Here is a 14,469-nt window from a genome sequence, read left to right as displayed (position 1 = left end):
CGCCATCTTGTATTCATGATCTTACCTATATTGGTCACAAATGCATAGCATAGGATCGAGTGGATCGGCACCCAATAGGCCAGATTTTCCTATCTTTGATGTTAGAAGTGATTCCAATCTATTTTTCTATAGTGATAGTTCACACATTAGCAATTAGCACTGCCTCAAAGCAAACATAGGAACTAGGGAGTTCATCGAGAGAAAGTCCCTTTAGTTTCGTACTTCCCTGTTTCGGATTTGCATATGTCTTTAATCGCAATAGTTGTAGTGAAATCCCTCAATCACGGGACAATCCTCCAGGGCAAAGGTACTTCCAAAGCTCAGAAGGTTCATCTATGCATGAAAGGAATGAAACAAATTCCATAGAAAAAAAAGGAAAATCCACACCGAGATCGGTACCTATCTAGATCCCCAGCTTCGACAACAAAACTCCTTCGCATTTTGCGACCATTCCCGCGAGGACTATGATTCGGATTATCTAATGTCATCCCCAAATAGAATTACACCTCTTAAGAGGAAGGGACGGCCCTCTATCCGGTGTGGGTTCCTACGAATTATTGTATGGTTCCGGATCCAGGTCCCTCTGCCCTTGCTTTTTGTTATTCCATAAGGGTATGGATTGAAGTAATCACTAATCTAGGAAAGATGGATCTTTAGCTAGAAAACGAAAAGCCAATACGCCATGTATCAAAACAATAGGGATAGGGGTAGTTGTATACCACCTACGAATAGGAAGATCCTGGGTTTTGTAAGAAAACTATGAATAGGAAGATCCTGGGTTTTGTAAGAAATCCAATTTCATCAATTCTAAGCACGGTAACGGCAGTGCTCCTATCCAACGGCCGGGGCTCTATTCGATTTCTCAATTTGCTAATGGCGATAAGCTTAGGTTGTTATTTCATCATCTTGCGCTAAAAAGGCACCCTCCTATTATGCTAACAAAGGGACGGATAACGGCAAAGCGGAACAGCAATAGCGAAAGCAGGTACAGTAACGGCGCAATCCCTAAAAAAAGTATCAAAATAGAGAAATTTAGAGCGTTGCGAATTTCCTTCTTTTGATAATGCTACCCACACAGTCACGGCTCCTATCCGGTCACCAGGTTAAACAATTGATTCCTCTCAACGCATCCCCGCGGTAAAGAGCTAGTTGTATTCTTTTGATAATTCTCTAGTTGTATTCAAGCAAGAGTCCTCGGCATCCTACGAAAACAAGCGCTAGGAATATCAATAGCGTTAGCGTTAGCGTCCTGGCCTTTGCTTGGGGATTCCTCTATGGAATTCCAAACATGCCATTGCTTTGCCTTTGCTCGTCCCTTTGATGCAATCCTTCTTCTCCTCGAAAGCTACAACTAGAAAATATATTCTTCTTTGCTGGTGCGAACCCTTCTTTTGAATAACAACCATTGGCAAGACCAGCGAAATCCGAATACTAATCCGAGGAAAGCCCATCCCTACTTCCCTTTGCTGTTGTTCCTCGAAATCCTCTACTAGTCATTGGTTTCAAAGCAAAGGTATCCGGTATAGGGGGTCGTGGGCAGGTTAGTGTTTCATTTCGATAGGGGATAGTGGTATACCCAAACCATATGGTATAGGTCTTGGAAAGGAAAGTAATTCAAGTCCATCTTACAGGATTTCTTCACTTGCTTGGGCTTAAGCGGTACCAGTACCTGGAGAATAGTTCAATTCTCTTTCTCCACATGACACCCTTGTGTTGTCAAACTAATGAATCCCTCTCCGCCCCTGATCCGACAAAGCAATAAGCACTAGGGTATCCACCCACCCGCCAGTTCGAATAGCCGGTTTCCTCCCCTTCCGCTCAAGCTAAAGGTTCTGGGCTACGGCTTCCGGTTCCGTATTCCGACTCGTCTTCGGATAGCATTAGAAAATCCCTTTCATGCCTTGCCAATACAACTATTATTTTTCTTAGCCGAGGAGCCTTTGGAAGTACCGTTGTTGGATCGGATTGAGCCATTATAGGATCGGATAAAGATTCAATCTTTGCCAATGCCTGCTTCCTTGGTTTCCTACTTTCTGCATCGAAAGTGACTTTTTGCTCAGTATCGAGAACCACTTCTTCTCCTTTTCTAGGCGTAGATCGCCCGTCATCTGATTTGCTTCGTCAAAGTGGATAGCATTATGGAATTGATTATATTCGTAGAAAAAGCACCCCTATTTAATAAGTCCTTGGAAATGATCTCATCCAGTACTTCTCTCAGCCTATTTGCCAAGACTTTGGAGCATAGCTTGTAAATGACATTGCACAAAGATATCGGCCTATACTGTGAGATTTCTTGGGGGTTCTACTGTCAGCAAGTGCACTATTATTTACTTCACCGCGTACTTAAAGAATTGTTGGTAGCAAAGAACAACACCTGATAGAAAGGATGCTAACCAAGCCTCTTCTGTTTAAGCAAGGCTAAGCCAGAATAAGGGGTACAGTAGGCTGGTGACCCTGACGATAGCACTAAGACTGCCTCGGGAATTTCCTCAATTGTTGAAGAGTGCCTCGGGAATTGAATAAAAGCACTGATATCCATATAATCCTACAATTATGCTCTATTCTCTTGAAGAGAAGACACTTGAACTTCAAAAGTGAAAGAAGCCCTCTACCCACTCCTCTTTCCCCACCAAACCAACAAGTAGTAGGCTGGTGGGCCTCGGTATCTCTATTTGCTAAGATGGATACCTACACCACTCAATAGTTCCAATTCATTGTTTTTTATCCCATAGGAAAGAAAATGCTTCAAGCAATTTTGTCCTTTCCTCCGGAGTCATACGACGGTCTTCACAACCTTCCACCAGAGGCTTGTATCTGTTTTCCTCCTCCATCGCTTCTTTAATCATATTTTGGATATTCTTTAGGGGCAATTTAAACATGTTCGCATCCCGCGGGAAGCGAAAAGCCAGAAATAGAATTTCCTCAGGTTTAAGAACCGAAAGGAGTTTATCCAGATTGGGTACCAAACCCGGGAAAAACCCTAAACAAGCTCTTAAAAAATCGATATAAGCAGGGTCATAGGAATCCTGAGATTCCCCTCCCTCTGCTTTGGAGGAGAAGCTTCTTCTATGGCTATGGCCAAAAGGAGAAATAGTCCTGTTCATTATATTCCTCCTAGAATCCAAGGCATTTCGTCGGAATACATCCTGTCTTTTCACCTTTTTAGTCCTATGCATAGTAAGTACTATAGCCCCAGTCATAGCTACTAATAAAATCAGACTAGAAACCAAAAACCAGACGGAATAGTAGGTATAAAGCAAATTGCCCAATGTTTCTAAATCAGTCCAACTTCGTACCTTTCCGGCATAAACCGTATATCTCAGAGAGGTCGTATTTCTGTGGGTTGGTAGTAATGGAGTGGTTTCATTATCTAAAATGAAGAACATTTCCCACCAAAAGATCACTCCAATAATACCACTCACTGGTAAATAGCGCAATACTTCTTCGTGAATCTCCGCTATTTGAATATTGAACATCATAACCATGAATAGGAATGAAACGGCAATAGCTCCTATATGAACTACTGGGGAGATCATAGCGGAGAAGTCGAGACCTAACAAAATAAGTAAACCAGAAGTGTCGCAAAAGACTAGGATGGGAAACAAAACGGAATGTACCGGATTTTTAGCACGTACAACCATCAAAGCAGAGACCAAAGCAGGGCTCGACAAAACAGAAAGTATCATGGTACGTCGTCCTCCCTTGAAATGGAACTTGAATGCTGGAGCAAGAAGACGCATTCAAGTCGATCTATTACAACCAGTGCGGTTGTTCGTATTTCATTTTCTTCTTCCAAGCCGACGCTCTTCTTATAAAAGAAAGCACTCACTGAATTACTTATTGAATCTCGTCTTTCTCTCGGCGCCGATAATTTTTGACGTGTCCGGGTCGATCAGAGGTTCGGCTTGCTTCTCCCCCAGCCTCGCCTATGAAATGGATAACCCTTGCTGCCATAGCAGCAGGATTTTAAGGGCTTCTGTTGAAGCGGAATAGGAGGAAGCCATGCATTCTTTCAAGAATCTCCAAACCCCCCCTTTACCTTCTCTTTCTATTCTATAAAAAGGCGAACATCTAATCTAGGCCCGGTCGCCTTTCTATGAAGGCGAGCAGCCCAGCCCCCTTGTTGAAATTTGGATATTAAGGAAGCCGTATTTCGCAATAGCAGCTCCGAGAAGCTGGGCTTAGGGTGCGCCTCCTGCGGTCGTTTAAGTGACTCAATTGGCTGGAGGGGTTTATTGCACAAAAAGGCCGAGACGCGGGCTCCCGCAGAGGAAAGCCCAACGATTGTCAGATGCAAAGCCCCGCACCTCATTAAGATCATATTGGCATACTCTCCTAAAAAAAGAGCAGACCCCATTGAAGACGGGAGTGAGGTACAACAAGGCCATTTCCGTCCACCTTCTCACGGAGCCGTACGTGGACGTTACCGCTCATACAGCTCCCAGCCAGCAAGCAGTTAGCTTTCCTCTAGAAGTCATGGAAGTGTGAATAAATCGACAGAAGCTTTTTATTTCTTAAAAAATCGCCCTAACCGTGCTAAATATGGACGGAGAGCGGTCTCGAGTTTTTCGGGGTCCTCGAGATTGCATTTTAGGTCGAGTAGACACGCTAGGGAGTCTGTGGGCTTCCCTTGGCATTTCAAGATGGCCTCTATCGTCTTTTCGAGAGCCTCCCGTTTGCCCGTCAAGGGGCATTTGACATCTAGAGACAAAAGCAGTCCCACACGAAACTGGGAATTTTCCCCAAATGGACGTAACCAGCTCTGCTTTTGCGGTCTCAAAAGGAGAAGCCCCGAACGCTTGTAGTTGCTTTTTTCTCTTTATTCCTTCTAAGCGAGCCTCTAAAGACTCTACTCCTACTTTAAACTTAGAGTCCGATTCTTCCAATTCTTCCAAAGACAAAGTAGAACTTCGTTTTGAGGAGTTTGCCCCCCGTTCGCCGCCGTCCAGCCGGCGGCTACTCTGGGATGGATCGAGGTTTAGGCCACAGAGGGGCTTGCTCCCTTTCTTCTGGAGCTAAGGAAGGACCTGCGGGTGGCGTTTCCGGTAAAGGGGGAATCTCAAGGAGGGTCTCCAGACCTTCGAAGTGCCCCACCACCAGGGTTGGCGTTGTGTCGACGACCCCCTCTGGCTCCGGGCTAGAGGTAATTTCGATGATCTCCCCGGCCCTTTGTTCCTCGTCACCATCGCAATAACAATAAGGAGACGCGGTGACGTCGTCATCCAGAAGGAAAAAGAAAACCCCAAAGGTACCGAATGGAATTCTACTTGTCGGGCTTGGATTCGTTTCGTTTATCAAAAATCGAAATAATAAATAACAACCCATAAATCAAAGAGAAATTACGATAAAAAATCTAAAGTGAAGCCAATCGCTTATAAAAAGAAACCAGTCTCCTTTTAAAAGGAACTGGCCAATTCACTTCGAAAAACTACGTTCTAACTTGAGCAGAAAAATTGGTGGCATTTGACATCTAAAGTTTCACCACCCCTACTACTGCCCGAAATCCTGCTTTGGTGAGCTTTCCCCAAGGTGACACCGAAGGTCTACCTCCTTTCGTGCGCCCCTCACCTCCTCCATGAGGATGATCCACTGGATTCATTGCAACATCATGAACAATGGGGCATCTGCCTAAGCACCGGCACCCCCACCACGCTTACGGCTCTATACCTACTAGACCTGTATTCGGTAAAGCTTTCTTTCTATATGCTAATTCTCATGCAGTTCATATTGTCGATATGAGTATAATTGCCTCGAGAAATAGATAAGAATTCCTTCCTTTACCGGTAAATGAATAGGAATCAGGTTAATAAAACCGGAACTGTTTCCGCCTTCCTCTCGAACTGAGCTATTTCTCTGAAATATACAGTTTCACATCATTACAGGAAATCCTATACCTGTGTATTACCACCCGGTATGGAGCCATCGTCGTCTTCGGCGTAGCGTGAAGACCTTCCCACGGTCTTCGAGTCGTTCTTGACTGGCTAGCAAGCACCAGTGGAATTTAACCGCCTTGTGGTCGGGACACCGCCTTCTTCTCTAGAATCACGCAAGTGGTACCGCTCCCCACGGTAAGGAGAAAGACCTTAAGGCATAAACGTAGAGCCTGAGTCCACAAGATAGTATTTTCTCGGTGACGATAGTGGCCATTTTCCGGTTCAGTGGTTGTATCCAGAAAGATTCTAGAGTCATTTGCCGTACCCTCCCAACCAACCATCACATATGTGAAACTCATGTGAAAATAAAAAGCACACAAACTCTTCTGTGTTGGCGAAACTCGTTTTCCACGATAACGTATTTGGTTTGCTGTTGGAACTCGGGCAGAAATGTGTGTCCCGGCTCCAACGCTATTCTAGAAATGCAAAAAATAGAATAATAGATGAATTAGAAAACTCAACTGTTCTTTGTGATTCGGTACCGCTTGAACTAACTGGCCCAATTCTTGGTAGGTACTTATTAGGGGGAGGGCCAACCACCGAATGAACAACGATCTCCCGGTCCCACTTGATTCCTGGGGAATTTAGGGAACCCTGCGGACTTGACTCTTTTAAGAGGAAGAAATTCGAAGTGAAATATCTAGAATATGCTTTACACTCCATTTTCACACAGGTATGCCCCCCTACCTTTCTGTAGATTGATGCACTAATAAGACTCCAAATCCTTGGTTTGAGCATCCCTTTCTTTTGTAACCTCTCTTAGGAACTTCAAACGGAACAAGGCTAGGATCCTAATCTCTATTCCTTCCTCCTTGGCGTCAGATAACTCCAATAAAGCATGACTGAAGTAGATATAAAACGTGTCGAAGAGCAATAGACTCTTTTTTTTTATAGAGCTTATCATTGTCATTGATTGACCAGCATGACTTATGGATTGCATTTTATACTGTTCTATTTGAATAGCTATATTCTGGAAAGGCGGAGGAAATAGACTTTCTTGCTCCTGCATCATTCTTGCTAAGGGCATCTAAGGAACTAATCAAAGGTTACGAAAGAGAAGGCTTGAAAAGGAGCTTACTTTTCCCGCTAATGCTACTTCCGCTATCTCGTAAGGAGGATACGACTCATAAACCTCCCTTGGTATTTGGGTAGGGAGAAAGATAATTAATTAGACTGAGTGAGGAATGTATACAACTACTGCTCAAAAGGCAATAAGAAGCACGCACTCCTACTAGACATGGAAGGAGTAAACCTAAAATATGCTTTCTTCCCTTATGTTGAATCGACTTCCTTGTCTCTTTCTAGAAAGTCAGCAGCTGGCCCAAGGTGACCTACTGGGAAATGAAAAAACAATTGGTTCAATCGAGTACTTATAAGCCGAACGGAGTTCTCTCTCATATTGTTATGTTTACCTGGAATGCCATAAGCCTGCTCTCAAGGAACAACTCGAATCACTGCTGACGCGGGACTTGCTTTCGCACGGGGAGTTGGATAAATTACCCTCTTGTGGGTATGGCGATAGATAGCAATAGCAACGGATTGATTATGATTATGATTAAGTAGACTGACTGTTGGATGAGCTCCAAAAGGTGGTGAGCCTGATGAGTCAACCAAAGGGAGTGGGCCCTTTAAACCCCTAGGGCGTAAGCATTTCTGCCTATCCAAAATAAGAGGTCAAGTCAATCTTGAATGCGGTTAGTACCTATTAGTATTAGATACAGAATCCTATTTGCTTTGAGCGCCCCTATCCTATATTCTCTCTATCTATAGATGGAGAAAGACATGCTCGATATGAATTGGGACAAAGAAGAAAGTAAAAAGCAGGAGGTAGGTCCGTGGTTTCAAGTTGAGTAGTGAGTGGTTCCTTGAGGGGAGTCGGCAGAAACCTTTACTCATTTGATTTCCTCCCAAAAGAAGGAGGGGTTTTCCTGTGGTAGGCGCCAAGAAAGATACCATGAAATTAGGCACCAGGTACTATCCATCACACTTAGAGTTGGTATTTATTGTTTGATTCGAATCCCTGCTTACCAAACAGTTGTCATAACAGATTTGAATGACGATATCCAATTATGAAATGGCTAGAGGAGGCACAGAGATAAGACAGAACTGATGGTAAGGTAAATCAAAGGTTTTCATTTACCTTATCATCGTCGTAACTTTCTTATCTATTTGTGTATGCTATTAGAAAGGGAAATTCGATACAACCAACGCGCAAAACCTTCCGTCTTTCCTATGAAAACAACTTCCGCCTGGATAGAATAGTTAGCCAACATGAATTCCTGCTTATTGTCCTTCCTACCCATAAGTGAGAGCAAGGCCGAAGTAGAGCATAGAGCTTAGAAGTAGGATCTGGTAATTGGTTCTGCTCAGCAGATGCAAAAAAAGAGGTGTTTTTGGGGTGAGTCCCTGCCAAGCGGCTTTTGATGACGGCGTCGTCAACGTACACTTCTGCATTACGACCCAACTGAGACCTGAGGATGAGGCTCATTAGGCGCTTAAATGTGGCGCCGGCATTTATCAAACCGAAGGGCATCCGCTTGTAGCAGAAGGAAGGGGCGATCAAACTCGTTTTTTCTTTGTCTTCCTCAGCCATATAGACTTGCTGATACCCAGAGTAGGCGTCGAGGAAGCTCAACATCTCGCACCCTGCGGTGGAGTCGACCAGTTTAGTCCTTGTACTTCGGTGGAACCAAATTCCTGTATATGGATTGCAAACCTTTTCTGCTTTGGGTCTTAAGTGAATGAAAGGGTGGGTTAAAAAACCATGGCCAGCCCCCCTCAAGAAATCTCGCCCGTAGGTTACTGATGGGATGCTAGCTGCCGGTATACAGGAAAAACGTGGTGCAGAGCACGAACAAGATGTGCTAACACATATCCCTTATATTTATTGGTTCTACAGAAGATGTATGATAAAGAGCTGGCATTAAGTCATGCAACGCGCTCAGGCTTTATAAGAGGAAAGACTCTCGCCAGTATAGATTGAACGTACGGCGCTTGCTTACAAGACTGCTACTGAAAAAGGCTACCTCTTCAAACTGCTGAATGCCCTATTCCATCTATCTTTCCCTGAAAAAGCGTATACTTTTGTTCTATAAGCAAATAAAGCATACTTCTTTTGCGGATCAAGCAGTCTTCTACCTTGGTGGGTAGCGGAGAATCAAATCAATATCGGAGTATTGCTCTAGCTGCTGCTGAATTAACCTGGATTCAATCGTGACTCTCTGAACTAGGCTGTACTTCGTCTTCCCCTCTGGACCTCGGAAATGGAAAAAAGTTACCGGTGCGTAATTGAAGATTCGGTGAAAACTAGTCGACCTTTCATCACAAATTGAAGCAGAGGCTGTTAGTTGAAAATCCATTTGCAGATCCTGTTGTTGAGGTAGAACCAGCTTCACCAATAGCATAGACTCTATCAGTCGAAGAGATCAGCAGGTACGAGGATAACAGAGACAGAGATAAAGGCTTCGTCAGCAGAGACGAGAGCGGGGCCCTTTTGAAAATCAGAAATAAAAGGGGCGATCAACGAATTGACCAGGTGTAAGCAGAGGGAACTGGAGCAGAGCAATATGTAGCATACTTTTCCGTTCGAGACCCGTATCTAGACCCTTGTGATCGATAGCCGGACCCATGCTGACGGCACCGAAATCCTGCCCCTCCCGCGGAACTAGTACCACCAATAGATAGGCCCGTCCCTTCTTGGGCAACCCTGAAAGTATCTTCTTGTACGGACTGAAACAAGACAAACTACTCGCGGGACCCACTTAAGATCTCTTTCTTTAGTTTTCTGCTTTATTCCTTTCTTAGAAAAAAGTCGCTTCCCTTATTAGTAGCGCTAGTATCTTTTCATAATGATGACTTTTTTTCAGAGCTTCCTAGATTTTTAGAAGCTGAGGCATTGCCGGCTGGGGGGAAATTTGATCGAAACTAATAACAACTAGTCACGATTAGGGACAAAGCTCAGCTAGTATACGTAATGTGTTCAAGGCGCATTTCCTCCAACAACTAGACTAAAGAAAATAAGGGCGGAAGGATTTACTTAAACGTTGTTGCATGAGCGGCTTCTAAATGAGTGGTTGATGATTCACTTTCTGATTATTACCCGCTAGCTATTGAAGCGGCAGTGTGACGTCGGCCCACTGCGGAATGGGTGCCACCTAACTATGATTCGGTGAAGGTTCCACCTTCCTTCCACAGATATAGTGATAGTAGTTCCACTCGATGTGGATCGCGCCCATGCTTGCTCAGCTCCAGGATCAGGCTCCTAAACCTATTTTCAATAAATAAGTCATCTGGTCTATGTTGTTGGAGTTCCGCATGACGCCTTAATCCCACCTCTGTGTCTAAGGAATAGCCTTTTCTTCTTTTCTTTATTGTTCGTGGGAACATGTAAGATTAGCAATGGAAATTGAGCTACGGCCGTCCCTTCCTCAAGCAAACAACGCGAGACTTAGTTAACGAAACAGGAACTCCATCCCTTGACACTAATTTCTGATACAGAAGTGGAATCGAAAAAATTCGGGAAAAATGCACATTCAATATTGAGAAAATGTTGCGTAACTGCCCTTGCCTCAAGGTCTTGAGAAACCAGAAACTAGTGTTCGATGGCCCAACAAATCCTATTGGTTTTCGCAGGGGATGTCATTTTTACAAGCTTTCGCATGCTGAGCGTGACTATGGATTTTATATAGTTATGGAATAACCTTCTTATCCGCGAGTTCTTCGGCCAAAGACTCCTGATATCGCTTGTTGGGCCCTTGATTCCGAAGTACCAGTACCGAAGGCAGACTTGAATGCATTAGGTTGGGAAGCGGCCTAGAAGGTGCTTAAAGATAGGTGACAGTTGTGAAAGTTTAGTCGACTTGTCGGCAGCAACTGACCTTTCTTTCATCAAAAGTAGGAATGAAAGCTGGCATGCAGATAAGGAAATCTCTTTTCTTCTCTTCTACTCGGCTACGGACCTTCTAAAAGGAGAAGCAATAAATACAAAAGTGCTAGGTTTGGATTTGAGTGAGATCCCGGATCGGTAGCTTCAGATATCCCCTCAGACTGGAATGAGAATTTCGATAGATTTCTTTGCTTTAAAGCATAGTTGCAGGTAGGTTATGCTCCTTTGCTTCATCCCTATAGTCTAAGGATTGCCAATCAAACAGTAGCAGTAGACTAGCCATATTCATCTTCTACAGTCTCCTGTTTCCCCCTATTTAAAATGGTCAGCCTGCGCAGCAGAAAAAAAGGCGCTCTAATCGTACTCGAGCCCTTAATCCCCCAATAGGGCTTACTTACCCGAGTCAATTCTTTCCTTCCTGTGCGAAAGCAAGGCCTCTTTCTCGACTTTACTTGAATGCCATTTACTGAGCTATCTTCTTTTTTCTTCTTCTGGCGAAAGCACATTTTATTATTTTACGGAAGCAAGACGAAAGGTCATTTCGCCAATCTGGGGAATAACAGTTAAAGCAATCGATCGGAGAAGCCCCCCCTAGTATTGAGAATGCAAAAGTGGATTCATTCCCCAGGCGTGTGTGTGTGCTTTCCACGGGCCTGATCTCGATTTCTTCTTAAGCTGTTATGTCCTCCGAAGTGAAGTGGATTGGTCGGAAGCTAGACTCCAACAGCATCGATACTCAAATAACCGGCTCTGATACATGGCTTAGAACCTTCAATCTTTAGCCATTATTCCCAGTTCAGGTGGTTAGGTACCAAAAGTTATAAATAGGCCCAATTTCTCCTTTTATACTAGATTTCCTTAACAAGGGCATCCAATTCTTGAAACAAATCACGCTCCCTTCTCTTTCCACTTTCACTTTCATGCCCAGTTCTTTTTCGACTTGGCAATCGTAGCAATTTATGTAAAGCCTCCTGATCCGGATAAACATGCTCGATACATTCTAGTGAACTACGAAGAGAAGCTAGAACGGTGGAAGCCTGAATCCAGTGAGTGCCCATTCTTAATAAACTGTGGAATAGTAGCTCCTATGGTTTCTAGAGCGAGTGAATGAAACGCTATCTTCTTATGAGCGGAGATAGAGAGCTATGTCACAATCAATAAGTGAGATGCTGTGGGCGAGGAATCTTCTGTCACAATAGAGGTCTTCTTTTCGAATTTAAGTGGGACTAGCTTCTTCCTCAATTGATATTACTGACAATCTAGCAATTCCATCCTTTAGAAGAAGATAAGTAAACCATTTCTTTGAATTGCATGATTGAGTGATGGATGCGGACAATCACAAGCCTACTTTGTTTATAGAAAAGAGCGTATAACCCCCGATCCCTACCTGTTGTAGAGAATCTATCGTCTAAACTCTTCTGTGCCATTTGCCGCCTAATACACTATTTCAGTATAATGTTGTTTGCTGGTGCATATCTCTTGATTGACTATTTATTGGTTATTAAGCATTAGTGAGCTGACCTATGTACAAGTTCTGAGTCAACCCCCAGATCTGTATCTCCTTGCCTTGTAATCTCTCATTCATCTATTTATGTGCATGCTTTAGCGAAGTCTCCAGCCCCATAAATATTAGTTAATGCGTGATGCGTAAATCAATAACTAAAACTAAAGTGCCGATCATCCCATGCTACCACAGGATTTTTCAACAACATGACATATTGAGAAAAATCTATGTTAGAGCCGCCATTTCTTTACGGTTACATTAGTGTGGATTGTTCTTCTGATTCTTATAGGCCTGGCACCCTAGCTTCGATAGATTTATTTGATTTTGCAAGCTATGGCACAGGAATGTGATATGGGTCGTATCCCGCACCTCCCTTGATTCCGTGTGAAATCCATCCTAAAAAGCACGAGTTGGATCGGCGTAAAGAACAAGACGAACGTGGTATTATCTCTATTAGGACGGTTATGAGGCTCTGCTCTTTTTTTTCTTTATTCAATATCTATTCTTTGTTTCTTATATTCCGCTAATTGTTATCTTTAATGTATCTTTATGCTTAATAGATAACTGGTGATGCTAGAGCTGTCAAGAAGGCATTGTTTGCAGTATCAACCATCATCTACAAATGCCCATCAAAAGAGACCATTTCTCTGGAAACTTCTGTCCCTCCAAGCATTGTACATCCTTCAGAGCTTCCTGTCTATCCTGCTAGTAACTTCTACTCAGTGTCAGATGCAGCTATACCTTATGGAATGGACATCCAAATCTAGCTATCTTAGCAAAGGAAGTGGCATTCAAATCTACAGGTTTTTCTTCTTTAGCCTTTTCGCCCAGCGTTGTCATTATTGACACGTTTTTGCGATCCCTGTTTTTGAGATCCTCAATGACTACCACCAGAAAGGGAATGTGACCACCATTCTTATTTGAGAAAAGTGTCTCCACTATAGCACTAACGATCCTAGACAGCAGAGAAAGCTTGATTGGAGCTAAGAACTATTTCTAAAGGATCCCTTCCACTCTTGTGTGGAAAGATCTTTCTTCGTTCAGTCCAGTCTGATTTAAAACGTGTTGTCTACTATTATAGGGGCTGTCGTTAGGGTCACTCCTTCTTATGCCGGGAGATGGCAGTTATCTATATTTAGAAATAATAAAGAATATGGGTGTGATTGTCATCACAATGGAGTGATCGAGTAATCAGCCCTGTAGGTTCCTCTCTATTTAGATAGACCCCATCAACATGGCCATTCCCTTCTCCTGGTAGCAAAAACCCATTAGAGGTTTGATTCTCAAAAGAAAACAGACCAGAAACTCGAAACTATTCCTACTCGCCAGGTGGCTTTATCAATTGGAGTTTAAAAATAGGAAAAAAAGGGTGTCAAAAGTAGAAGTATCATATCTTCTTAAGGAGCCCAACTCTAGCTAGAGAATAAGAGGATTAGGTTTTGGCAGGATGCGAGGTGCCAACTTATTAAGCACGAGAGTCGTAAGATCCCGGTTATAGAAGAAGAGTAGGCCAATCCCAATCTTAGGCTGCAACAAACAAGGAAATTCCTGTCATCAAATCGGCCTGATCCCCAAAAGGAAATCGCAATCCAAAATCCCTATATACGATATACGATAGATTCCGGGCACCTTGCTACATGACACTTGTCTCGCATTGCATTACTGACTGCTTCTTCTTCTGATTTCTTTGCTTTGATGATGCCCTTGTCCCAAAGAGAGTTCTTCAGCTGAAGAGTACTTTGGCACCCTAGAACACATCTCCCTCTGGATGAAGCCAACAGGTCTCAGACAAGAGTAGTATCTGTGGCTTCATCGAAAACTATCAGCCAAAATCCAAATAAAATGCATCATAGACCCAGCATCATCCTTCACTGGGAACTACAAAAGCAACATCCAACTTCAACCTGGCGGCCTCTGCACACAAAACCTCCGATATATATGAAAAGAAAACCTTTTTTTACAGTATGGGAATTTGGCCCAATAGTCCCTCCAATTTGAAGTGATCAAGCCACCACTGGTACCAGTAGGGAACAGGTACTACCACCTCCTCCAGCTCTAGCTGAGCTCTCCAGTTCTTCTCCATCAGTGAGTTGCAATGGGAGCATCTCAACATCCTCTGGTAGAATCTGTGCAATCCAAGCCTTCTG

The 14,469-nt window shown here is 43.5% G+C and overlaps 2 protein-coding genes across 3 annotated transcripts in view; both read right to left on the bottom strand.

Annotated features, from left to right (window-relative positions):
* Positions 1 to 2,711: 2,711 nt before the first annotated feature.
* LOC123076666 (NADH-ubiquinone oxidoreductase chain 6-like) lies at positions 2,712 to 3,803 on the bottom strand. The gene has a single exon (XM_044498794.1). It carries the CDS (start codon positions 3,738 to 3,740, stop codon positions 2,712 to 2,714), a length of 1,029 nt encoding a protein of 342 aa, XP_044354729.1. The 5' UTR covers positions 3,741 to 3,803.
* A 1,525-nt stretch (positions 3,804 to 5,328) lies between these two features.
* LOC123080917 (NADH-ubiquinone oxidoreductase chain 5) overlaps positions 5,329 to 14,469 on the bottom strand; it is a 13,197-nt gene continuing 4,056 nt past the window's right edge. For both annotated transcript variants that reach the window (XM_044503862.1, XM_044503860.1), the window contains one exon: positions 5,329 to 14,469. This exon is cut by the window's right edge. The gene's annotated coding sequence lies outside the window, so the exon portion shown is untranslated.

This window comes from Triticum aestivum, chromosome 3D, assembly GCF_018294505.1.
Source record: "Triticum aestivum cultivar Chinese Spring chromosome 3D, IWGSC CS RefSeq v2.1, whole genome shotgun sequence".
Classification (NCBI taxonomy): domain Eukaryota; kingdom Viridiplantae; phylum Streptophyta; class Magnoliopsida; order Poales; family Poaceae; genus Triticum; species Triticum aestivum.
Note: the sequence above shows the minus strand (reverse complement) of the source record. Positions and strands in the feature narration are given on the sequence as shown.